At 46.3% G+C, this 23791-nt stretch overlaps 3 protein-coding genes across 7 annotated transcripts in view; 2 read left to right on the top strand and 1 right to left on the bottom strand.

Annotated features, from left to right (window-relative positions):
- Positions 1 to 7470, bottom strand: NUDT1 (nudix hydrolase 1). The gene is made up of 3 exons (XM_006276268.4): positions 7282 to 7470; positions 988 to 1133; positions 1 to 541 (listed from the first exon to the last, which is right to left on the bottom strand). Exons 1-3 carry the CDS (start codon positions 7440 to 7442, stop codon positions 294 to 296), a joined length of 555 nt encoding a protein of 184 aa, XP_006276330.2. The 5' UTR covers positions 7443 to 7470; the 3' UTR covers positions 1 to 293.
- Positions 7471 to 7521: 51 nt separating this feature from the next.
- MRM2 (mitochondrial rRNA methyltransferase 2) lies at positions 7522 to 11720 on the top strand. Of its 2 annotated transcripts, none has more exons than XM_014610729.3 (3): positions 7522 to 7602; positions 9201 to 9490; positions 10959 to 11720. In XM_014610729.3, exons 1-3 carry the CDS (start codon positions 7595 to 7597, stop codon positions 11390 to 11392), a joined length of 732 nt encoding a protein of 243 aa, XP_014466215.1. In that variant the 5' UTR covers positions 7522 to 7594; the 3' UTR covers positions 11393 to 11720. The 2 variants fall into 2 exon arrangements, with proteins under 2 accessions (XP_014466215.1, XP_006276333.3); XM_006276271.4 differs by lacking the exon at positions 7522 to 7602 and adding an exon at positions 7610 to 7865.
- Positions 11721 to 12937: 1217 nt separating this feature from the next.
- Positions 12938 to 23791, top strand: part of MAD1L1 (mitotic arrest deficient 1 like 1) — a 488928-nt gene continuing 478074 nt past the window's right edge. For 3 of the 4 annotated variants that reach the window (XM_059716930.1, XM_014610725.3, XM_059716931.1), the window contains exons 1-7: positions 12938 to 13023; positions 14366 to 14521; positions 16040 to 16180; positions 17808 to 17987; positions 20244 to 20368; positions 21009 to 21090; positions 22302 to 22432. In XM_059716930.1, coding sequence (XP_059572913.1) covers positions 14372 to 14521; positions 16040 to 16180; positions 17808 to 17987; positions 20244 to 20368; positions 21009 to 21090; positions 22302 to 22432 — 809 coding nt within the window. In that variant the 5' untranslated portion in view covers positions 12938 to 13023; positions 14366 to 14371. Of the gene's footprint in view, positions 13024 to 13061; positions 13609 to 14365; positions 14522 to 16039; positions 16181 to 17807; positions 17988 to 20243; positions 20369 to 21008; positions 21091 to 22301; positions 22433 to 23791 lie in introns of those variants that run through there. The other variant, XM_019494775.2, reaches the window with a different exon arrangement.

The following is a 23791-nucleotide window of genomic DNA, read 5'->3' as shown; positions in this document are numbered from 1 at the left end:
TCTGTTTTTAAAAAAAATTTAATGTTTAAAAAAAGTCCAACATAAAGGGAAAAAAACTAACAAGTAAACTGTGAAGGAAAAAACTACCTAGTGGAGTCATCAAACAACAATATAATGGACTACAACTAGGGAATGTAAAAGTACAAAAACAACTGTATTTTGTTCTCCCTTTGAGGAAAGCCACTTCACTTCCTCTTGTGTTTCTTGAATTCTCTGGAAGAAACGGCTCCGTTGCTGGGCAGCTGGTGACACCACTGCAAGAAGGCGGCGCAAACCGGGGATGTCCACATTCATTACTCTATCGCTTGTCCAATTTGGGGAATGATGTTGCCCATGTGGGAAGTGTGGAATGTTTGTTTGTTTTCTTCTTGTACCTTGTCTACCTCTTTCAGCGTATATTCCAGGATGGTGTCATGGTCCTGGTACTTAAAATAGCCAAGAAACAATTTCTTGTGGATCACCAGTGGAAACCAGTAGGCATCATCTGGCCACATGTGGCTGACAGGCATCTGATCAAGCTGAAACCATTGAGGACGCATTTCTAACAGGGAGAAAACAGAGAGGTTTGGGTAAAACTGAACTTGCTGCTCCCTTTCCTCCAAGCCCCTTGGGGAGAAGAGGAAACACAACCAACAACATACTCCACTGGGCTGCACAGCCAGCTTCCTCCTCAGAGGGACTTTTGAGGAGTAGCTAAGAGCATTTCCAGAGAAGATAACGTTCTGAGAAGTGGTGCTCAGACAACGTACATCGACTTAGCCACCAGCTCCTGTCTAAAAACCCTGGCAGGAAGCTCCTAGGCTGTGGTAGCATGACAAAGGCTGAAGGGTACTGAGGTCGCAACTAACGGGAATGGGGAAGGCGATAATGACAAATTAGGTATGTACGAGCTGCCTTTATGGGCATAGGATCCCATTTCCCTAAGCAGCAGGAAATGGGAGATGCACACAAGTCCTCTGTGTGTGGCCGCTCCACCCACGCACCTACCTTCGCTTTCTGTTGGCTCGCCGTGAAAACTGTCTGCTCGGAAGATGTGGACTTCCATGAGCTCAGAGTTGCCTACAAACTCGAAGGTGATCTGCCCCATCTTCTGCAAGGTGTCCACAGTCAGCCCACTCTCTTCCAGCAACTCCCTGCAAGACATTTTACACAAGAAGCATTCACTCAACTGCTGAACCCTGCCAGACATGCACCTCATGCTCCTGGGGTGAAAACAGCAAGAGTCTTCCTTTTTCTGCACATGAGGATAAAGAAATGGATGGGGAAGCTAACAGCAGCTGGGATATGGAAAAACTCGGTGTCAGAGAGGCACTTCCTCAGGAATGTGGAGTTTACACCTGCTTAGCATGCAAACAGGGTGGGATGCATGTCAGTGCATGCAGGTCTTAAGGTATAATGTTCCAGCGTGAGTCAAATTGTCAGCCTGCTTACACCGTGGTAGAGGGAGCAGTGCATGCTGGGTCTTGCAGCAGTTTTAGATGAGTGCTAGTACATGTGAGCTGCATTAGCCCTTGATTTAAATAAAATGCAATGCCAAGAACAGACTCTGTAAGATCTTCTGTTCTCTCTGAACATCACTGTTTAGAGGACTTCACCCTACAGAAACTACAAGGGCGGGCTGGCAGAAAATGGCACCTTGTGACTAGTGATTGCAATGGATTCTGGACAAACCAGGCCCACTGTTGCTGTCAAAGGACTGGGCCCAGAAATGTATGGCTCACCTAATCAATGCGGTGCCAATCAGCCCATCCAGCACAGAGCTATTAGTGCACATGCAGTACCACATGCATGTGGTTAAGGGAGGTTACATCTTATTAAGGTGTAGCATGCATGGAGTGGGTGCGCTGCACTCCCTAGCAGACACTTGACTTCCCACTGCAGAAAGCTGGTGTGTAAAGTATAAAGAGACTGTATTAATAAAGGATTTGAGTTATGAGAAAAAGAATGGGCTGGATGGGAGATTCTGGAAAGGAGTTTTAGTAAAGTGGCCTCTCTTACACTTCCTGTTCTCTTCTTCTGGTACTACATCAAGTTTTTAATCTGGCTTGTCTACTCTTCTTATAACAGCTCCCTACTTAACAGTTTTATAGGATTCTCTAGCCAGCAAGCACACACTGACTTGAAACATTTTGGTGAGACACAGAAGTGATATAAGATGCCTCTACTCTTATTCAGCTACTCCTAGGGCTGAATAGAACTACTGCTGAGTTGCACAACATACTGGATGCATCTACATGTGCTATTACTGCACATGGATACACTACAGAGCTTATTGCTCTGCAGTTTAGTGCTCCTGGGTGCACTGTTTGAACATGCACCCCAGAGCAATTAACTCTGGAGCAATAAGCTCTGCAGTTTATTCATGGGCAGCACAAAGAACAGGACTGAAGCAGCCCCAGCTGGCAGGGGGCACCAGGTTAAGCCTGCCAACCTGGGGCTGCACCCCTTGGTTAAACGTGCTGTGGAGGGGCTGACTGGGGCATGAGGGAGCTTTAGTGCAGGGCTAACCAGCAGGCGGACCCCATGCTGAAGCACTCGTGCCCCAGCCAGCCCCTCCAGCATCTACATGTGCACTACTGAAGAGTTTTTACTGGGCAGCAGGATAGTACTTGTATTTACAAGTACTATCCTGCTGCAGAATAAATTGGTTTACTCTAACCCAATAGGGGCACATGTGTAGACGTTGAGACGTTTACTGTGCATCTAATTAGTCTACTGGGCAGTAAACATCTCAGTAGATGTGCCCATTATGTAACAGTTTAAGACAGGAAGTGCTGTATCCCACTCATCTGCAGATTGCAATTACTGAGGCTGAAGCTTGTCCGGAACAGTTGGGTTAGTACCCACATGATGGAAAAGGTCAAGCTGGTTTTAATAAATACAAGCAGTCAGGACGTTAAGTTCATATCACGTCGAAAAATACCGTGAAGCTGATGGCACTGACTCAAAGAAGAGTGTGACTTGGAGTTACTATCTCTGCTTCTGTGGCAACAAGGTTTCCTTTAAGTACTGGCTTACCCTTTGATTCAGACAAAGTGAGATCTTGCCAGTATTTTATTAATAAAAATGGAAGTAAAATTACATATTTAAGGTCAAAGGCCTGCATTCAAAGGAGGAAACTGCTGAACCACATTTTAATGCACACCAGTCAGTCAGTCCTCAATTGCATCACACAGGGCTGGCCTGCTTGAAATGCATTAAATTAATGGCTTTAATTACATAATGTACTCAAAACCTTTTTGTAATCTGGCCCTGGCAAACTGGGCGTGGTGCAAAGCTGTGAGAGTCATTCATAGCTCTTCCAATATACAGAAATTACTAATATTTTGAAAGCTAGCATATATTCAGCTGAGGTGCTTAATTAAAATTAGTCTCAACTTTAAAATGACTAATCTGTAGTTGGAGTTTTTTTTGGCAGCAAGCCTCTTGTTCAGCATAATGGGAACCCTCTGTAGGGCTCCAATTTCTCTTTGGCATGACCCTAATGGATCCCATTTTTCAGAATTACACTCTGATTTAATGTTTTGACTAATTTGAGTTGATCTTCCTGGAATATATAGTGGAGTCTGAAATAGAAGTACTTTCCTCAGCAATGGAGTTAAAAGCTTCATTTCACAGGCTGTGATAATTAGACAGCTGGGTGTGACACTGCTACGGCTTCCTAAGCAATTCGATACATCTGTGTGCAGCTCAATTCCCTACACCGTGGATGGAAACATAATGGGTAATAAATTAAACTGGAAATAATGACCTAGTTAAATGCTCCTTTTATAAGATGTGACACAGCGAACAGCACTGGGAGCTTTAGGAGATGTTGTGTATCCAGCGAACTAGAGAGCCCAGTGAAGCAGGAAACTTCACTTAAAAGACATCTCAGTTGAATGTGTAATCATTCTGTCTGCAAAGTGGCTTGGCGTAGTGCACACTTTTGCTACTGTAATTCCACTTCAGGTGGCGTGAAAGGAGTCCAGATCCCAAAGCCTCAGCTGCTCCTGTAGAGTGATGCTGCTGTAATCTTTAGTGTGCTGCCCCAAGAGGGCTCCAGATTAAACTGCTACAGACAGTCCAAGGAAGGGTATTTTGTTAGCCTGCTATGGTCCATCTCCCTGCCCGAGCCCCACCTGGCTAAAACCTCTAATGTTACAGCCACAGCCTCTAAGTTCAAAATGATGCAAATAGCCAAAGCACACCCAGTAGGTACCACCTGTTGTTCACCAAGTGAACCGCTACAGGCCTGATTCGAGGCTTAATGTATGCCGAGCTTTCCAAAGCACTTGGTATTAAATCCTGCATTAATCAAAGCATCACATCTAGACCATTTGCTGTGGTAACAGATCCCTGATAAACCAATAGCAGATTGCAGGTGTGAGGCCCACTTCCCTCCTGCCTTTCACAGGAAAGGAAATGATCTGAAGGCACATGACGCAGTTAAGGGCAGCTAAAGTAACTGTGTCAGAGGACAGTTCGCTGCAAAGTAACTGCTGCATAGACCTTTCCACAGAGAGACAGCCAGGTGGACATAGCCAGAGATTTACCATAGCAGCACCAAGCTCCCTGCTGCCATCCTGAAGAGATTCAGACATTACTGAAAGGGGCTGAAGAGGCACAATTCAGTGCCAGCAGGAGTCTTAGAACTGATGAAGCTCAGCACTTTTTTTAAAACAAGGCCTTGACCAAGTTGTGATCTGTTCCACCTTCCACCATGACACCCACAGATTTCAGAAGAGAAGTGGGAGCAGGCTGTGAAATGGAAGAAAGCACTGAAGGAAATCAATGTCAAGGGGGGGCAGATGACAGAACAAGGAACAATGGTCTTAAGTCACAGCAAGGGAAGTTGAAGTTAGATATGAGGAAAAACTCCCTTACGAGGAGAGTCATAAAGCCCTGGAACACGCTATCCAGAGGCCGTGGAATCTCCCTGCTCCAAAGTTTTTAAGACCTAGGTAGACAAAGTCTTGGCTGGAAGGATGTAGTTGGGGATGGTCCTGCCTTGAGCAGGGGTTGGACTAGATTAGCATTTCTCAATCCGTGGCTCACAGCCCAAAAGTAGGTTGTAAGAATATATGAAAAGGTTGCGAACAAACTTTAAAAATGGATTCTCCTTTAAAGTAGAAAAATGTGGGCAACTGGGAGTTTTCCTTTGTAGGCTGTCAGAGTTCCAGCCTGCAAGGGGCTGCTTGGGGGCCCCCATGCCCCAGCCAACCACCTCACCCCATACACTGGGGAGCTGGGGCTTGGGAGAGGGGGCAGCAGGTCAGGAGTGAGGGGCGCTGGGTCGGGTCTGGCCATCAATGTTTACAAATGGGTCCTGGAACAAAAAAAGGCTGAGAACCACTGGATTAGATGTCACTTTCTGTGCTCTCTTCCAACCATCATGTTCTACGATTCTGTGATTCTATGTCCGTCCTGCCAGCCGGGCCATGCTCAGACACACGAAGCGCTTCGTGCTGCCTCCAAGACATCACTTGTGCGGACTGGGTGAAGTGGCCCACGCAGCTTGGTCTTCCCTGCAAGCAACACCACTGTCTACCTGCACCCGGCCTTCCCTAGAACCGCTGTGGCTTTCCTGCCCACTCCTCCTCAGACACTCCTCTTGCTGCTGGAGCTGGGCAGGCATGTAAGTCGTGCCTCTGAGTCAGGAAAGCGCCTGGCCCCAGAGCTGCAAGGCTTGGACTGGCGGAGGGCAGGAGCTCTCATTCAACGTTGCCAGGTCCTAAATATAAAATGATTGTATTTGCTGAAAAACTATCATTCACTGAAAAAGTATGCAAATAAGTGTGCAAATAAGCCTTTTTCTTATTTACTTTACATTGCTCCCTCTAAGACACCAGTGAGTGTGTGAGAACTGGGTCAAAGTTGAAGCATTTCTTGATTTCAAGGCAAGCAGTCAGAAGAAAGTGCTGACAGCAAACCCCAAAGTCATTTATCGCTTCTCGGCCTCTTGTAGGCTAAGTTCGAGTGTAGGAATCGCTTCTCAGCCTCTTGAAGGCTCAGATCAAGTATTGGACATCCCAGACTAACGAGTCTGGGATGGAGGATGCTTGCCTGTTTTTGGTGGCATCCAAATTCAAAGACCTCTGGGCTTGGGCCTGTACATAGGATTTGGGAGCGTTTGCCAATGGATTTGGGAGTACCTGAAGCCCCGGGGCGAGACGCTAGGATGGAGGATGCTCGTGGTGTTTAGAACAATTCAATATTTATCTGGCAGGGGAAATACCATGACCACTAAGGTGGTTTTCCAAGTCACAGGGAAAACCACTTTGTTGGCAGGGGGTAGTGGTAGTACCTTGACTGAAGCAAGGCATAGTTAGCCTCCCACATTCAGGTCCGGTGGGAAGCTCTTGGCTACACAGGCAACCCCCGCTTAGTGCTCTTAATTGGTTCCTGAACTACCCAGCGTCAAGTGAAACTGAAAGTATCTGACGACCCAAGATGGCGACTGCAATTGCTCCTAATGACTCAAGATGGCGACCACGAGCACTATAACAAAACTCGCTGAGCGCTAGGTGAAATTGGGTATCACTTTCAAACAAGCCTTATAGTGAAATAGCACCAAGCGAAACGCCGTTAAGCAGGGGTTGTCTGCACACCAACATCATGGAAACAGCAGCCTTCTCCCTAACTCGCTCCAGCGGCCACGTGGCCAGGGCGGCCAGCAGAAAGGACCTGCCAGTTTCCCGCTACTCTGCCCTCTACGGATACGAAACTCAACACCTTTATATCCTCTGTTTTTCTCTTCAAGAGAAATAAATAACTAAGGAGTAACAAAAAATTTTCTTGCAGAGAAAAACAGAGGACAAAGACATCAGGTTCGCATCCGTAGAGGACAGAGTAGCAGAAAACAGGACCGTCCTCTGTAACGGCATACGAAACCCGCTGCCTTTACATCCTCGATTTTTCACTTCGAGAAACAAACCCCGCGCGCAGTCCCGCTGTCCTCTGTCGATACGAAACCCGGCGCCTTTACGTCCTCTGTTTTTCTCTTCGAGAAAAATACTTAGTACTCCTTCCTTATTTATTTCAGGAGAAAAACAGAGGACAGAAAGGTGCCGGGTTTCGTACCAAGGGAGGACCCAGGACAACCCTCTATGCTGAGGGCTGCGACACTCGGGGGCATCCAACCCCCGCCAAAGGATTTGGAAACGCCGGAAGCGCCACGCAGGGCGGGTGGAGGAGGTTTGCCGTTAGGAGGCCCACACACGCTCCTTGCACGCCTCCCAGATTTGGCCGATTTGACTCGGGGGGTCCCGCACCGCCGGGCCGGGCCGGGCCCGCGCTCACCTCCGCGCCGCCGCCTCCACGCTCTCGCCCGCCTGCACTTTGCCGCCGAAGCCGTTCCAGAGCCCGGCGCCGAAGCCGCGCTTCTTCAGGCCCAGCAGGACGCGCGGCGGCTGCACCAGCAGCACCAGCGTGTAGCGCCGCACCGCCATCGCCATCGCCATCGCGCTCCCGCCTGGCCCGCGGCGCCACCTCCACAACAGCCCGGCGGGAAACAGCGCCCCGCGCCCAGCGCGGCCCCCTGCCGGCCGGCCGGAACCCGGGCGCGGCGCGTGCTTCCGGGGGGACGCCGGAGACGGGCGCACCGGCCGGGACCATGAGCCGGTGAGAGGGGGGGTGCGCTCCCTCTCTGCAGGGGGCGCCGTGGTGCGGCCCCAGCTCCAATGCAGCACGGGCGCTGGCGCGGGGGAGCTCGTCTTGCATTCGGGAGCTGCGCCATAAAAGGAGGCCCTGCAGGAAACCCTGCCCACTAGAATGGGCAGGGAGAAGGGTGCACGCATGCACACCCCGCAGCCGAGCTGCTGGGGGGTCTATCCAGCCCCAGCGCTGGAGGGGCGTGCGTGGAAGGGCCCCGTCGCGAGTGGCAGGTTTCTGGAAAGCAGCGGCGCTGGGAAGGGTGGTGTGGGGTTGCTGCGGGAGGTGCCCGGGAGCCCTTGGATGGAAGGGTTGGAGGATGAGATCGAGTGGGCACGGGTTTTCGGGTATACAAATGGCAGATGAGGTTCTTGGGGTGAATCGAGGACATTGAAATGGCGCTCTGCTTGGGACCGGGAGCGTCGTGGTCCGTGCGTGGAACGGCACGGCACGAAAAGGGGTGTCGGGAGCTGGCCTGGCCCCCAAACCCGAGCTTCCTGGAGCGTAACGGCACCGGTACAGGAGCGCGGAGGCTGCCCCGATGCGCTGGGGTTCGAGCACGTCAGAGCAGACTTATAGATTCATAGATGTTAGGGGCTGGAAGGCACCTCGCAGCTCATCGGGTCCAGCCCCCCCGGACCTGATCGAGTCTGCTGGAGTGTGGCAATTGCTGTGCTGCAGCAGCCTCCTGCATCTCATGCATCAGTGTGCCTGCACTTAAAAATGGCACTCGAGCGCTTTATGTAAAGCTTGTTGAACAAGCTTTAGTTCAAGTGCCCCTGCTGCCATTTTGAAGCATGGGGACGCTGATACATGAGACATGGTGATGCTTTAAGTGGAGCGGCTCCACTCTAATTAAAGCACTCCCCCTGGAAGGGGTAAAAGTGTCCTAAGTGCTGAAGGCTGCAAGTGGGAGAGGAACAGTGGAAAAAGCCCTGGTCTCACTCAGTTCCCTCTCCCTTTCAGTGTCCCCTCTCTGCCCCTGTGTGACACAGGAGATTGGGTAAGATGGACCTATGGTCTGACCCTGTAAATGGCAATTCTTGCGTTCTGAATGGGCTCCGTAATGGGGATTCCTGAAGACTCCTCCCTGGCTTGCCCCTGGGGCTTTACAGCTGAGGGCAAGCAAAATTGGAGGGCATCCGAACCCCAAACCTCTGGGCTTGGGCCTGTAAGTAGGATGCCCACCAAAGGTTTGGGAAACATCTGAAGCCCCAGATGGGGGTGGGAGATGTTTGCTGGTAGTAGGGCCACTTATGGTTCTGGACTGACTCCCAGATTTGGGATTTGTTTTGGCTAATTTGGCTTGGACTACAGAAAAGTTAAAAAACCCCCCCAAAACTTTGGTGCTGCCACAGTATAAATAGTGTCTAAATATGAATCAACTGTACAGACCCGAGAGTCTCAAAAATAAAACAGTACATCTTCTTAAAAGACTGTGTTGTAGATGAGTGTAGTGATAAATTGGAAGGACTAAAGTCAAGATGGGAGTTAATTATGTGAAAAGGTGGGGTTCTCAAACTTGCAGGGGCTATGCACTAATTGGTTTCCTTGTCTTTTTTTCGTAGTTATCAGAGGTGGACAAGCCCTTTGCTTCTGTGCCAGAGGTTGCACACTGCAGTGGTATGTCTGAAGAGCAGAACTGGAACAGAGCACCGCTGGCTGGCACGGCATTTGAAGGACCCATTTGTGAAGGCAGTGAAACAGCAGAATTATCGTTGCCGAAGTGCCTTCAAACTGCTGGAGATTGATGATAAACATCGGGTTCTGTGCCCAGGGCTTTCTGTGCTAGACTGTGGAGCTGCTCCTGGGGCGTGGAGTCAGGTTGCTATACAGAGGGTCAATGCTTTGGGCACTGGTAAGTGCACAAGCTTAGCTCCCAAATGTAGGAATTAGGCAGTGAAATGCCATAGGTGATGGGATGTTTCACCAGATACAGACTTGGCAATTTCAGGTATCCGGTAGTTGAGAGAGAGAGGAAAAGACAAAAGGTCAGACAGGCAATCACTTGGAAGAGTGGAAATGCTAATGTCCTCCAAAAGGAGTACAAAGGGCCACAGCTATTTTAATCTAGAAAGAGGAATGGGCCAAATGATGCCAGCCTGCCATAGCAGACATTATGCCTAAGAAATCTAGGGCAGATGGGCAAAGGAATTTTCACTGGTGTGTGGGAAAGGCAAATACATGTGAAGTTTCTAGTTAGGATGCGATGAGAAATCTAGGGACATAAAAGACTGCAAGAGAGGATGTCTTTGCATATGTCAAGTGAAGCTGTGTTGGAACCAGCCAGCATAAGCCTTTACTGATCCTTGGGCATAGCCTTATTGCAGGTACTTGATCAATATTTATGGTAATCTCATGGTGTGGGTGCGATTTTTGCTGAGGATTGTAACACCACTGTCTAACATGCAGTTAATGTTTTGTTAGAGTGTTTGTTTAAAGTCACTGTACAACTACTGTTGGCCTTTGGATTTAATAAAAACATTTTGGCTCAATTGATGACTGGGTCATCTGAGTTCCAACACCAAAGGAAGTAGCAGACAGTGCTGACTTGACCTGGAGTTTGTGGAGATTGTCTTCTTTCAGTAGAATCAGGGATGGTGTAGATAGTTTAGTTGCACTTCAGTGTGTCTTGTACTCAGCTTAGTAATTTAATTATATAAAATTTAAATCAACTACAAACTTTAGATTTTTTGTAGCCATGCTGGGAATAGAAAGGAAATACTTCCTTGGATGAGCACATGACGCCTTCTCTAAGGAGTAAAAACCTGGGAAGAAATGTATTGCAAGGGGGACTAAACTTTTACACTGAGCCACAGTACAAGGGATGGTCATTGAGAGGGTAGAGAATAGGGCTGGGAAAGAGATTTTGTCTCCATCCCTGAGGGCAATTTGTGTCTGTGATCTCAAGCAGGTAATTTAACTTCTCTGCCTCTATTTTTGTTTCTGAAAAATGCCCATGGGTGTTGTGGTTTAATTTGTTAATGTTTGTAAGGTGTAATAGGGCAAGTTTTGTTGTTATTGGCTGAGTGCAGAACTGCCCTGCTGCTGATATATCTGGTATAGATTAAAACTCTGGGATATAGATTTTTTTAAAACAAAAATATTTATTCCAGGTCACTGGGTCTTGGTGGATTAACCAGGTCAGCACATTGGTCATGGATGAGGTAGATTGTACTTTGTCAACACATGATGTAGGTTTATACATAGAGTACTGAGCTACTGGATACATGCATTATTAGCAGCATTTGTAATAACCTTGATCAGTTTGAAAGCAGGGGCCTGTCTTGTGTTTTTCATTCTTTCATTAACATTTTGTTTCCTAGATGCCAATGCCCCTGTTGGCTTTGTCCTTGGAGTTGACCTCCTGCGGATTGCCCCTCTGGAAGGAGCAGTTTTCCTCTCCAATGCTGACGTGACAGATCCAAGCACGCTTAATAAGATCCAGGAGCTGCTTCCTTCAGGGAAAGCAGATGTTATTCTGAGCGACATGGCACCTAATGCCACAGGGATCCAAGAACTAGATCATGAGAAACTGATTAACTTGTGCTTATCTGTTCTGGATATGTCCTCAAGCATCTTGCAGCCAGGGGGGATCATGCTCTGTAAATTCTGGAATGGAAGAGATGCCCAACTTCTCCAAAGCAGGCTGATGGAGCACTTCTGCAACGTAAGAACTATAAAGCCTCAGGCCAGCAGGAAAGAATCTGCAGAATCCTATTACTTGGCAAGAGGGTACAGAAAGACTGTGAAAAACTGATTATGTCTGCCTTTCTCGCATGGGTTGTCAGTCATTGATTGGACGCTGGGACTTGGGGTAGACCTAAAGAATTATCCATTTAAACTCTTACGTTTTGGTTTTTTTGTTAATCCTACTTTGGGAGAATCTGCCATTATTTATATTGTGCCATAGATATCCAAAGCAAGACAAGGTTGCTGCTTCACTGAGCTGCTATTCTAATTATACCAGCAAAAACATCCAGTCTTACTCCGACGTGGGAGGAGGCTGTTGTGAATGGCATGCAGTGGCATGAAAGTCCACAGGGATAGAGTGATGGAAAGAAAAATAAAGCACTGGTTATAGTTTTGTTGATGTGTGTGTTTTAAAATTACTACATTATCTTTTTAGTTATATTTGGAATGGAGCATCGAGTCAGTTGCCATAATGGGAGTGAAAAGGAAGAGGACTGCCAGCCAATTTTATGTGCCCTTCATCTTTTCTGAAGGCTATTGCAATTTATTAGAACATTTAGAAAATACATAATCATTTAATGGATCTCAAAATCTGCACTGTCATGTAAATCTGTAATGGGGCATTCAGAATATATGACTGTGATCACAGAATATTACAAGTTGATGGTTGTGCTGAGTTATTACCAATGCATGTGCCATGGTCACACTATATTTAGAAACTGCTATTTCATCAGATTGCCAGTGTATTACAATAGAACAGGTTCAGTGCCACGGATGAGGTCATTTTCACTCCTATTAATAGGAAGGCCCCTATTAGATCAATGACGCAAGGTGTTATTAATCTCCAGTAAGGAAAATGGTACTGGCAAATTTTTGCCGTCTGGTAGTGGCTGGAATTTTGTTTGTTGGAATAATTTCTGCACCTATTCATTTATTTTTTTTTAATTATTTTTGAAAATAACTATTTTGATCCTCAAGCAATCTGTTCTTTACACTCCCTGTCAGTGGGCCTTCAAGCTGGGGGTGGTAGCACCACTTTTTTTTTTAAGGTTGCCTAATGTTTCTGACTTAAATCCCATTTTATTTTGTTGTTACCAAATTTACGTTGCCCAATTGCATGCATGTGGCCTGAAAGTTTCCATGTTGCAGGGCTGGTTTCTTGCAGTCACAGCAACGAGCTTGTCAGAGTCGCTCGTGGACCAAATGCATGCAATCTGAGCAGCCAAATGACTTGCCCTTGGGCTCATGGGACCTCTGCTGCCAAGCTGGAGGCTTGACTTCCTCTCCTGCATTACGGTGCTTCATTCAATCCAGCCTTCTTCCCTGTAATAAAGGAAGGGTTTTTGAACCCAAAAGCTTGCTTAATAACTATTCTCCAACCATTTGGGTTGGTCTGATAAAATATATCAAATTCACCCAAGGAACCTTGTCTCCCTGTAATAAAAGCGTTTGATCTCCCTTGTATGATGCTGTAGGGACACCCCCCCCCCCCCGCTCCTCCTCCCTCTATAGAGTGATCACTTTGGGAATTAGTCGCGTATACTCTCAGTATTACGGTAGGAGAGCGCTCGGAACATCCTCATCCCAGCTTTACGGTAGAGGGCGCCAAGATCTCGCGGGAGGTGTAGGCGAGTTCTCGCGGGATCTCGGCGCCGGGCCGAGGAGGGAGATCCAAGCCGGAGACGGCGGTGGCGGCGGGTGAGCGAGCGCGCGCGGGGCCGGGCCGGGCCGGGCGGGGCTTCCTGCCATCCCAGCGAGCCAGTGCAGCGCCTTGCCTCAGTGCACTGCACGTCTGTGCCCCCCCTCCCCCTCCCGGTGCCTAGCATGGCCCCCCAGTGACTGCATTGCTGTGCCCCCGCTGCAGCCACACCCATGCAGTGTAGTGTAGTGCACTGCACGCCTGAGCCCAGCCCCCTCCCTCCTCACCCCGCTGTTGGGGGGGCGCCGCTGTGTCCCCCCAGTGGCTGTGATACCCGCCTCCGTCCCAGCTGCGCCCGTGCCTGCTTTTAGCAGCAGTTGCTAAACTTTCTCTGCTGCTTTTTAATTTGGAAACACGAAGGGGCGCTGGTGCTGGGAAGATCCACGCCCCCCGCCGCAGCGCTGCGCTGGGGCAGCCCAGCGGGCTCCTCCGCCGGCGTGTGCCCGGTGTCGCTGGGACCGTGTTGCCCTGTGCGAACGCTATGAGCCGAGTTTATTTGTGAGAAGCGTTGAGGGTATTTTCAAACGAAGTCAACGTGCCCTTTGACATCTTCATCCTATCCTATACTTGTAACGTTTTCAAAGGTACGTAAGTGAGTTAGGAGCCAAAATTTCCGTTATGAAAGTGACTTAGGCACTTGGGGAACTCAGATTAAATGAAAGTCAGCGAATGTTAGGGTTTAAATTCTTTTGTGAAAATGGGCATTAGGGCCCAGTATAATTTAGGTGGCAATATTTACTACTAGTTTGGATGCAGATCAGGTGGTCTCTCCTATCCCAGTCTGTAGTTAAAAAGCACTGAGAGGAAGCATTAGAAATGCTTTCTATTTGCCAATGTTACGTTCCAAGGATATTCTTGTCTCCAGTATTTGCCTTCTGCTCTTCTCTGTGTTATGTAGGATGAATACTGTGGAAATAGATGCTGCTTCCCCAAGCAGCGGAAGTGCCAAGGTACAGATTGTGGCCCCGTAACTCCAGTCTAATTAAATGCAGGGGGAGTTTTGAATGTGTCAGTGTGTGGTGCCTTCTGACCAGTGGGTTAAAATTGTGGGGAAAGATGTGTTGAAATAAATGATACTACTGAGAACCACGTAAGGTAAGGGGTTGTACCGTAGTAGTCTGAGTTGATGTCACAAATCTACAAGCTTTTTCTTGGTGCTTTGTGGATCAGCGGAGGCCCCAGTAATGGCCTGTGAATCTCAGCTGTGGCTGACAATTTTGGCTTTGCACTCTGTAAATGAGAAGGCTCTAGGCTCCATAGGAACCCAGGAAGGGGATGCGTTTTGTAACAGCAGTGAGTAGAGAGTAACTTGCCCTGAATGTTTCACTTGTATGTTTCCAGGGAGCCATGGAAAACCTGGAAGATAATACAACTGTCTTCTCCACTTTGAGGTCTCTCAACAACTTCATCTCACAGCGCATGGAGGGGACATCTGGCTTGGCCACTCCAGGATCATCTCAAAATACCTTGCATATGCAGTACCAGCAGAGGGTACAGGTGAGACACTCCTGGCTCGCTGACAGCAATAAGTGTTTGCAGTGTCAGTGAGAGTTCATGTGATTCTTGGGCTGTCCACTTGTTCATTTAGGTGATTGTGCCTGTTATCTATTTAACTTATTCTCCTAACAGTGTCAATAAAGGAGATATTTTTAAAGGTGCAAATTCCTAAGTCCTTAATTTTTTAATATGTTTGTTAAGGACATGATTCTTTATCTTGGTAAATATTCAAAGAGGTCCTTTGAGTTTCCTTCCTGTAGGTTATCTGCAGGCCAAATTAGGATGGTAAATTGTGAGGTGGTTTCATCCCACTCCATCATAAGCTTAAATGGATAGTTTACAGGCAACCCCCGCTTAATGCTGTTTTGCTTAGTGCTGTTTTGCTATAATGCTCATTTTAAATTGATACCTGATTTTGCTTAGTGCTCAGCGAGTTTCATTATAAAGCTCACGGTCGCTGTTTTGGGGTCATTAAAAACAGTTGCGGTTGCCATTTTGGGTCATCAAATACTTGTGATTTCGCTTAACGCTTAGTTTTTCAGGAACCAATTAAGAGCGCTAAGCAGGGGTTGCCTGTACTTGGGATGAGGGCAACCACTTTTCCCAGGTCATCTGCAGAGAACCCAGTGGGAGTTAAGTAGCTACTTTGTTCCCATCTTTTTCCTTACACAGCTGACCAGTCTTGTTTCTCTGTTGTCCCTTGTCTGTCTGTATCTTTTATCTTATTCTTAAATTGTGAGCTGGCTTTGGGCAGGGGCTTCCCTTTTGTTATGTATTTGTACAGTGTGTAGCAGGCAGGGGCTGCCTCCTTATTATGCATTTGTACAGTATGTAGCAAGGTGACCCAACTTGCCTGGGGAACATTGCTGTTATTCACTCAATTTGCTGAACTCGCTCCATTGAGGACGTTCATATGGACAAGAAACGTAGCCCAAGAAATGTTAATGTTTCATTCGCTAAATTACTCACGGAGAGTATGGTGATAGGCACTGTACAATGCCTAATATATATTAGACCACTGTCACTTAAAAGTTTCTGTGTTCCAGAGTTTGATGTGGTATTCTGTTAAGTCTGAGTGTAAAGTATAGATGCATTGATCTTTATTTAACCCTCCATTGCATTTCAAATTCTAGCTAATTTTCTGATTTCTGGATTCGTCTTTTAGTTGTGCGTTGCTGGTTGCGGAAAATCTGTATCCCAGCTTTTTGATTGAACATATGTTCAGTTTGAAGATTTCCTACAGACAAAATATTCTGTTACTCCCTTGCATACTGTCCTGGTAGTAATTTTGCATGAAGCATGCTTTCATCGAAATAAAACCAAAGATTGTGCCAGGTACCTCCAGGTGCACTCCAACTTGCTACCTTGCTGAGCACTTAGATCTCTGATTCCTTAGCTACGTGGTGTTTCTTCTTTGAGACAGCCAAGAGGATCTGTAGGTAACTTTGTTTTGTTTCAGAATATGATTGCTTGCTGCTGACTGTGTATTTTGTCTTTCCTTGCTTGTTAACCAATCAGCTGGAGGAACAAGCTGGGCAGATCCATTCAAAATCTCAGCTCCTGCAGGTGGAACGGGAGAAGATGCAGATGGAGCTTAGCCACAAACGAGCTCGTATTGAGCTAGAGAAAGCAGCTAACATGAATGCCAGGAACTATGAGGTGGGTAGGGCATAGTCATCTGGTGTCTGATGGGTAGGGCTCTCATGAGAGCATCTTGTGAGCATCGCACGAGCGTTCCTGTGGCTCACAAATGGTTTGATTTTTTTTTAGCACTCAATTGGTTATCAGCTCAGCATGTACAAAGAGAGGTTTGGGGCTGGAATGCTAAACCTCATTTCTCTCAGAAGTATTTGAACTTCTCTTGGCAGAATTGCAAACACTTAGCATGTTTAACTGTAATGAATGGGAATGGCAACAGCACCAACCATGAAACTGTCACAAGAGAGGCTGCACTGATAAGACTGTGAGTCCCACTCAGACTAATAGGTTTCATTGCTCTCTGGTTTTATAACCATGCATCGTGCTTACCTATGTTGCTGAAATAAGCAGCAGAGCTTGTGGGCTTTGTCATCCTACAAAGCTCTTCAATTTTTCTTCAGAAGTTAGCTACTTAAAGAGACATGCAGGAAAATGTTATGAGAAGGCAGATTTACTCTGCTGCTGTGAAGTGGTGGGTCACAGAGAAAATTCCTAGTTCCTCTCAAGTCAGGTGATTTTGGGATTAAGCCAAGAAGAGTTCAAACCAGAATGTAGCTGAGTCAGTCACAGAAACCCTCAAAATACCAATACAAAAAGGGAGCAGCACTAATCCAGCACTCTGGTAATTGCCCTGCTCAAATTTTGTGTTCATGAGTCATGTGGATAAAGGTTTTAGGAACCTAGCCTTGCTTTGCATAATCCTTGCTTAGTATGTAAATCCGGTGCTCGATATGCTTTGATTAGCAGAGCAATTTGCTACACATTTTTCAATAAATGTTAATCAATTTGAGTTATGAAACGGTGTGTGAAATGTTGGCAGAAAGCAAAAAAAAAAAAAAAAAAAAAGAGCAGAAAAGCAGATCTGGTTGAAAAAACCCAAATCTGGCCCTGTACATTGGTGATTTTATGCACTGTTATTTATACAGTTTGCTTATAGTTGGTTTCCGATTAAAATACCTCAGATTTGTAATAATATAGTGCAAAGAGATTGCAACAATTAACTAATTTTGTTAACCCAGGTCTTTGAAGGCCTATGTCTTATTTATAATAGGTCACCTTTTAACTGATATGGCCAAGATTTTTGTGTTTGATCTAAAGTGTGCTTTGCAAAGTGAAGCTGCTTCTATATTCTGATGTCTACATGTCTGTCCAAGAGGTGCCCAAAGTCTGTCATATAATTTTTTGTCTCCGTGAGCCTGTTTTTCATTTCCACCTGGACTTCAGGAAGATTCTTCCTTTGAAAGGGAGTAGGGTTTAAATTTTTGTTTTTGAGAACCATTGCTTAAAGCAGTGTTTCCCAACCAGTGTGCCATGGCACAAAAGTGTGCTGTCATAAATGAACAGGCGTGCTGCGGAATTTTGCCATGGTAGTGTGCTACAATAGGTATGAGGATGGGGAATGCCTTAACAGGTGTGCTGCAGAATATTTTTATTAATGTAAATATACCTTGGGCTGGAAAAGGTTGGGAAACTGGCTTAAAGGTAATGCCTTTTGGACTTCAGTGGGGATAGCAGACAAGGAAAAAAATGGCTTCACCCTTATGCTGCTTTTGTTTTATGATTTTCTTTTGCATTTCCCCTTCTGTAGCATGAGGCTGACCGGAACCAAGAGCTTCTCACACGCATAAAGCAGTATCAAGAGAGGGAAGTGGAGGCTGAGAATAAACTAAAGGAACAAATTGAGATGAATAAATCCTATAAGAAGAGTATGGAAACCATGAGCAAGAAGCTGCAGGAGAAGGAGAGCAAATTAGCTGAAGCTAATGAAGTAGGTGCCTAGTACTTTCTTCTTCTGTCCACAGCTCTGGGTGACTTTGAGGGTCATGTAAATCAGAGCAACTAACTTTTAGTACCAAGGCTGGAACCAGAAACTATGCTGTGATTTAACAAATGTAGATTTGTTAATATATGCGTCTACCCCAAACAGTCTAAACGAATCAAGGCACAGGAAAATAGTTTGAGAAGGTGGACTGATTAGAGGAAATGGCTGGAGGAGAAGTGAGGGCATGCCAGGTACTGGGGAAATTGCGGGAGAGAAGGCATGAAGCAGAGTAGGGAAAGTAAAGGGCAGTAGTGAGGTGAGGGTGTGGATGAGGAAATGAGCAGGAGAATAAGAGATGCTGAGATACAGGTGGGGACAAAGCTATGAGCAGGGGATGTCTTCCAAAACTGTCAACTTCCTTTCCTGGATTTTGATAGTTAAATATTTTTTTGATTGTTAAATAGTCTTAGCTGCTCAGGTCTGATGTGGAAGGTTTCTGGGTTATTATATATCATGCAAGGCAAGGACTTTTTTGGTTGATACCTTCTGTTGGACCAGCTGCTGGGTAGGATGAAGTTAGACAAGCTTTTGAATGCGTCTAATTTAAGTTGGAATTAGTGACCATAACACCATCATAGTCCTCCTGTTGCTTGAGAGGACACTTGAGCCAATATTAGGTCTTCAAACAGTCCCATTCCAGTGCCATTTATCTCATGTCCCTCAACTTTGGGGTAGTTTTTTTGTCTGTCTTTGTCAGTAAAGTATCCAGAACTGGCCTTAGGGAAAATGGCGCCCTGGGTGAACTTGTATTTTGGCTCCCCCCACTCCAGTCACCAGCCCTGGGTGGGTGGGTGGGGTGCTGGATGACTGAGGGTGTGTAAGAGGTTGGGAGGGGTGCGCATGTGTGAGGGGCACACGTGCCCCAGTGGCTATGGGTGGCAGGGACCATGTGTCTGCCCACCCGAGATGCTGGCCTGCTGCCAGGTGGTGGGGCTGGGTGGCAGAGGCTCAGTGTGGGCGGCAGGAAGGGCAGGCAGCAAGAAGGCCAGCCCCAGTAGCAGGGCAGTGCTGCCCTCACCCTCTGCAGTAGTGCCAGTGGCGGGCTGGAGCTCAGTCTCCAGTCCCAACAGCTCATTGATGGTGAAACCCTTGGCATGCAAGCTGAGGCCACCCAGCCACTCCTCCTTCTTGCTGGGCATTGCTGCCTTGCCCTTGGCCTGGCTCTTGGTGGTCTCCTCTAGGCCTGTCATGCTGCTTGGCAGTGCCTACTGCCACTGCTGCCCAGGGGCTTTTTATTGTGCTGCCCTGGCTGGCAGGCTCCAATCGGCTCCAGGCATGGCCAGAGATGGGGCAGGTCCTGCTGTGCAGCCCTCAGGATTAGTTGCCACCAAAGTTCCCTGACAGCTCCTTCCTGGCACAAGCTGTGGGGCAGGACAGGGTGTATGTGTGTGAGGCCACCCTCGGTGGTCACCCATGCTGCCCATCCCTAAGGCCGGCTCTGAAAGTACCTGACATATTTTAGGTATTGTATGTGAAGTCTCAGAATGCTTCTGATGGGGGAGAGGCCTGAGGGCCAGGTTATCCCAGCCTGTGGTTCAATTCTTCAGGTTTGCTTTTGATTCTGCTTTGTTTGCTGTGTTTATAAATTGGGCAATTGGTTTAAGCTTATTTCAGTTTTTATCCCCATGCATGAGTATTTGGATTTGGTTTAGGGGCTTAGGTACTTTGCAGCAAGTAAAAGTATGACAGCAAGCGCTGCTATGAGACCCCCTTTATTTATACCCTAAATGTTCCCTTGACACTGATTTAGGTAAAGGTGAAATGATCATAGTATCTAGATTTGTGTTGGGGGTATAATACCTTCACAGTTACTTGGCTTGTTGAGAATTGGGTCTCTGTTTTGAAACTTCACTGCTAAGGTATGTGGGCATATAATTATGGTGGGATAATTTGCAGCCATAAGTCTGATCTTTGCATGTGGGCATGTTCTGGCTTTGAAGCCTTTCTGTGTGCCAGTCTGAGATTACTCATTTAATGGATAATGGAATTGACAATTTTGTGGCAGATGAAAGAGAGCAAAGATTCTTCTTTGCCTTTGTTCTGAAGTGAGTTTGCAGGTCTGAATGGATTATTTCTAGATTCAGCGCTTTACATTGTTCATTTGCGTTTGATCTCAGCGGTTTGCCTTTTATCATATCTGGCCTGAAGGTCCATTGGTCTATTTATCTGTTGTTCTTTCCCTTCTTCTTTCTGTGAATCCAGACCATCAGCATGCTAGAAGGGAGAATGTCTGAGCTAAAGTGGAGTTTAATGAATCAGGAGATGCAAACAGCAAGCCAGGAGTCTCAGAGAGAGGAGCTGTTGGAACAGCTGGATGTACAACTCAAGTAAGTAGGGAATCAACAACTGCCAGGAGAAAAAAACAAACCTTCAGTCTTCTGCAGCTGCTGTCACTCAGGAAACTTTCAACAGCTTTTGATTTCTGCTCTTCAAAGGGCTTCTTTGATCTGGATATACAGGTTATAAAAGTTGTTGGAAACTAGCTCTGAGGAGCAGTTTAATTTTATCTTGAAAAATAAGTACCCAGGTTTAAAACCTCCTTGCCTGATGTATGACATTTTAAGACACAGAGTTAACAGGAGGTGGGTGTGTGGAGAAGGCTAATCTAAGTGTTAAGATTAATTTATGACCTGATAGTTACTTTCATAATGTTTGTAACTGAGGGTTAATTAAAAGAGCTGATGAAGTGTGTCCCTGCTCACTGAATTTTTATTCAGTTCTGTCCTCCAGTGCCCTGCTAGGACCCAAGTATAAGTGACTCTTTATGTATTGTACATGCAGACTTGCTGTTGCAGGAGTGTAGGTGGTTTGATTGGGGTGCACCTAAGTATAAGTGGAATAATTTTTTTTCCTATGAATGACTGTTCTCATTCCTTTAACTATATTTTCTAAATATTCCTCTTTGTGGATTGCTTCTGTCAAGCGATTCTTGTATATAAATGGATATCTTGTATCTGCATGAAATAGAAAATGGCAGGAAGCCAGCCAGCAAATCCAAACTCTGCAAGCAAGCCAGACCCTGATGGCTGAATACGAGCAGAAGATTAAGGTGAGAAACTTTGTGACCCACTCTCAGCTTTTCCTCTTTCATTTTTACATGGAAAAGCAGGCAGCATGTATAAAAATTATCCTTCCAGAAGTAGAAGGCTAGCCTGTCAGGTGAGTAGCTAAGTGGCTTGCCTGTTGAGTCGGAGAGAGCTGAAGTTACCTCAGTTCAAATTTCAAAGCATGAAAATTAGCTAAGTGGATTATATAGCTTATGATAAGCAGCCTTTACATGGCACTCTTCATCTTTAATATATAGTAAAGTCCAACTGGCTGAAAGCTCTATACATTCCTTCTTTGCAGAAGACTGACTAACATCTTTACATTGCTTGCTCACTTGATTCAAGCTCTTCCTGATTTTATTCACTGTTCTGGCACAGTAGTCCTAGGCAAATGGTAGCAGATGAACACAGTAACTCTGAACTCATCCCTGCTCTCAGGCAGGTCCTTTCAAAGCATGTTTTTATGAACCATAGTAAGCTTGAAGGCTTTTGATTATCTGCTAACTTCAGGGCAGGGTGGGGGGATATTAGAGATGTCTTTTACCAAACTAATGTCTAGGCCAGTTCAGCATGAATCATTCCTATATTAATAGGAGGCATGGTGGGGGTGAGGGAAACAGGTAGAGGAAACTAAGCCTTTGAGCAGTGCTTATTATGGAATTTCTTTTGGTAGGCATTGCAGAGAGCCACACTGAAAGGCAGCAGCATTGCCAGTGCTTCATGGGTACAAAAAGAAAAAACTTCAAAGAAGGGGAAGCATGGTTTAAAGGGCTGGGCTGGGGAAATCAGGCAGTTCACTGTAGTGCTGTTCTGAATAAACCTTTCCTTAGTTTGCTGTAGGAAACAGTGGTTGCTGTTACACTACATGAAAAAGGTGTGGCTACTTGATGCCCTCTATCTCCCTTGCATGTGTGTTCCTTTCATCTGCAACTTTTCAAGTCCATTGGAGCTCATATTTTTTTTACCTTGTAGTGTTTGAGAAAAACAGAGCATTTGGCTCATAACTCCTTGGCTAGTAGGGAATTGAAGTGTGCGGGAGAGGACAGATGGTCTGTAAATGCTAGCGGAGTCTGTTTCTGATGTTGTTGGTGCAAATGCGAGTAGCAAAGAAAAGAGCATTTGGTCAAGTTTAGCAGTCCAGTGGAGAGGTCGCCCTGAGCCCTCCTGAATTAAGCTCACTTGTCTTGTTCCCTTGTCATTTCTTGCCTTCCAGGATCTGGAACAGAAGCTTTCCCTGCAGGAACAAGATGCTGCAATTGTGAAGAACATGAAAGCAGAGCTGGCCCGATTCCCAAAGATGGAGCGAGAGCTGCGCCAGCTCAGGGAGGAAAATGCCTATTTCAGGTGAGAAGGGAAGATCTGCCTCCAGTATGGCAGCATCTGTCAAGAATGACTCCCTGCTGCTCCTGTCTATCCCCCCAGTATTTACTGTCGCACTGAGCAGAGATTGAAAAGCCCTTTCCTGCAGGGCAGCATATTATAAAGGAGACTTCCATTAAGGGATGCTGTGAAAGGAAGTTTCTGTAGAGTTTGTAAATGTATAGGTCTTCTATGAGTACTGTGTATGAGTTGAGACAGGTTTGTGATGCTTCCACAGTTGTGGTTTGGAGGGATCTACTTAATCTCCCCTTTAACAGGTCTGATTTGAGGGCTTCATAAATGGAAGGTTGATCGTTGTGGTTGTGCATGAGAGGTTTACCGTCTCATTTTGGATCAAAAGGGGATTAGAGAGAAATATGAAATTCAGTATGCTGATAATAAACACTTCCTGTGTGGATTTGTGAAAGTTCCTCCCTTCCATCACTGGGCATTTCTGCCATCTTTTATGACTTGTCAAGGATTTCAGTTCCTTGCCTGGTCACCATCAGATCAGTATTTCCACTGCTCTTTTAAAGCCCTCTTGAGCTCACATAATGATGAAGCCTTGCTGCTGAGGTTCATGAACTCTGATGTGGCTGCCTCTGAAACCTGGCTGCAGGCTTCGGAAATGGTAACACTTTTTGAAACTCATGTCTAGAGTAATCTTGTATTGCTTTTATGTGCTATGATCGAGAGCAGCAAGCTGAAGTTTAGAGAGAGCTGAATTTCAATCTTATGTAAACCAAGGAAATCAGATGATCTATCGTCCTTGAGCATCTGGTTTTGCTAGATTTCCTTTACCCAAAGGTTGGGATCAAAGTGGGATCATTTGACTTTTCTCTTGGGGTATGTGTATTGATGCTTACTGTCCAACGTCTTCAAATCTCTAGAAGCTTCTCTGTGTATGTAGGTTGAGAAATTAGGTCCCGTTTTTGATGCAGACTATCTGAGTAATATACCCCGTGGCAGAATGGGGTTGGATTCTTTCTTCTGCTCAGTCCAAGGACCGCTTATGCAGTCCCTTCAGTGGATAGCAGTCCAAGCAGCACTCACTCGTTGTGCACATGAAAGCACTCTGTGTTAGTCTCTCACTCCACTGGGTGGCGTTATGAGTGTCCCCATTAATACCCAGGCCCTGTGAAGGTTGACTAAGCAGGTTTTCCTCCTTGCGGTGTGCAGATTTTGTGGGCCACTTCCTACCTTAGTTCTGCAGCAACAAGAGCCTCTGTCTTTGTCACGTGTCCTTCTCCTCCATCTATAACACCACAGCACTCCACAGTGCAGTATGTGACCAGGAAGCTACTTCTCCTACCAGAAGCTGTCCCACAGGCCTGAAAGCTTCTC

Source organism: Alligator mississippiensis, chromosome 13, assembly GCF_030867095.1.
Source record: "Alligator mississippiensis isolate rAllMis1 chromosome 13, rAllMis1, whole genome shotgun sequence".
Taxonomy (NCBI): Eukaryota; Metazoa; Chordata; order Crocodylia; family Alligatoridae; genus Alligator; species Alligator mississippiensis.
Note: the sequence above shows the minus strand (reverse complement) of the source record. Positions and strands in the feature narration are given on the sequence as shown.

What these genes read in the sequence shown, in the direction of transcription:
- NUDT1 (XM_006276268.4), bottom strand. Translation starts at nt 7,442, where the DNA reads ATGGCGATGGCGATGGCGGTGCGGCGCTACACGCTGGTGCTGCTGGTG. An exon ending in GTGGAGGCGGCGGCGCGGAG is followed by an intron (nt 1,134 to 7,281) that starts GTGAGCGCGGGC and finishes AATGTCTTGCAG; the next exon opens with GGAGTTGCTGGAAGAGAGTG. An exon ending in CGAGCCAACAGAAAGCGAAG is followed by an intron (nt 542 to 987) that starts GTAGGTGCGTGG and finishes TCTCCCTGTTAG; the next exon opens with AAATGCGTCCTCAATGGTTT.
- MRM2 (XM_006276271.4), top strand. Translation starts at nt 7,753, where the DNA reads ATGGGCAGGGAGAAGGGTGCACGCATGCACACCCCGCAGCCGAGCTGC. An exon ending in GGCCCCGTCGCGAGTGGCAG is followed by an intron (nt 7,866 to 9,200) that starts GTTTCTGGAAAG and finishes TTTTTTTCGTAG; the next exon opens with TTATCAGAGGTGGACAAGCC. An exon ending in GGTCAATGCTTTGGGCACTG is followed by an intron (nt 9,491 to 10,958) that starts GTAAGTGCACAA and finishes TTTGTTTCCTAG; the next exon opens with ATGCCAATGCCCCTGTTGGC.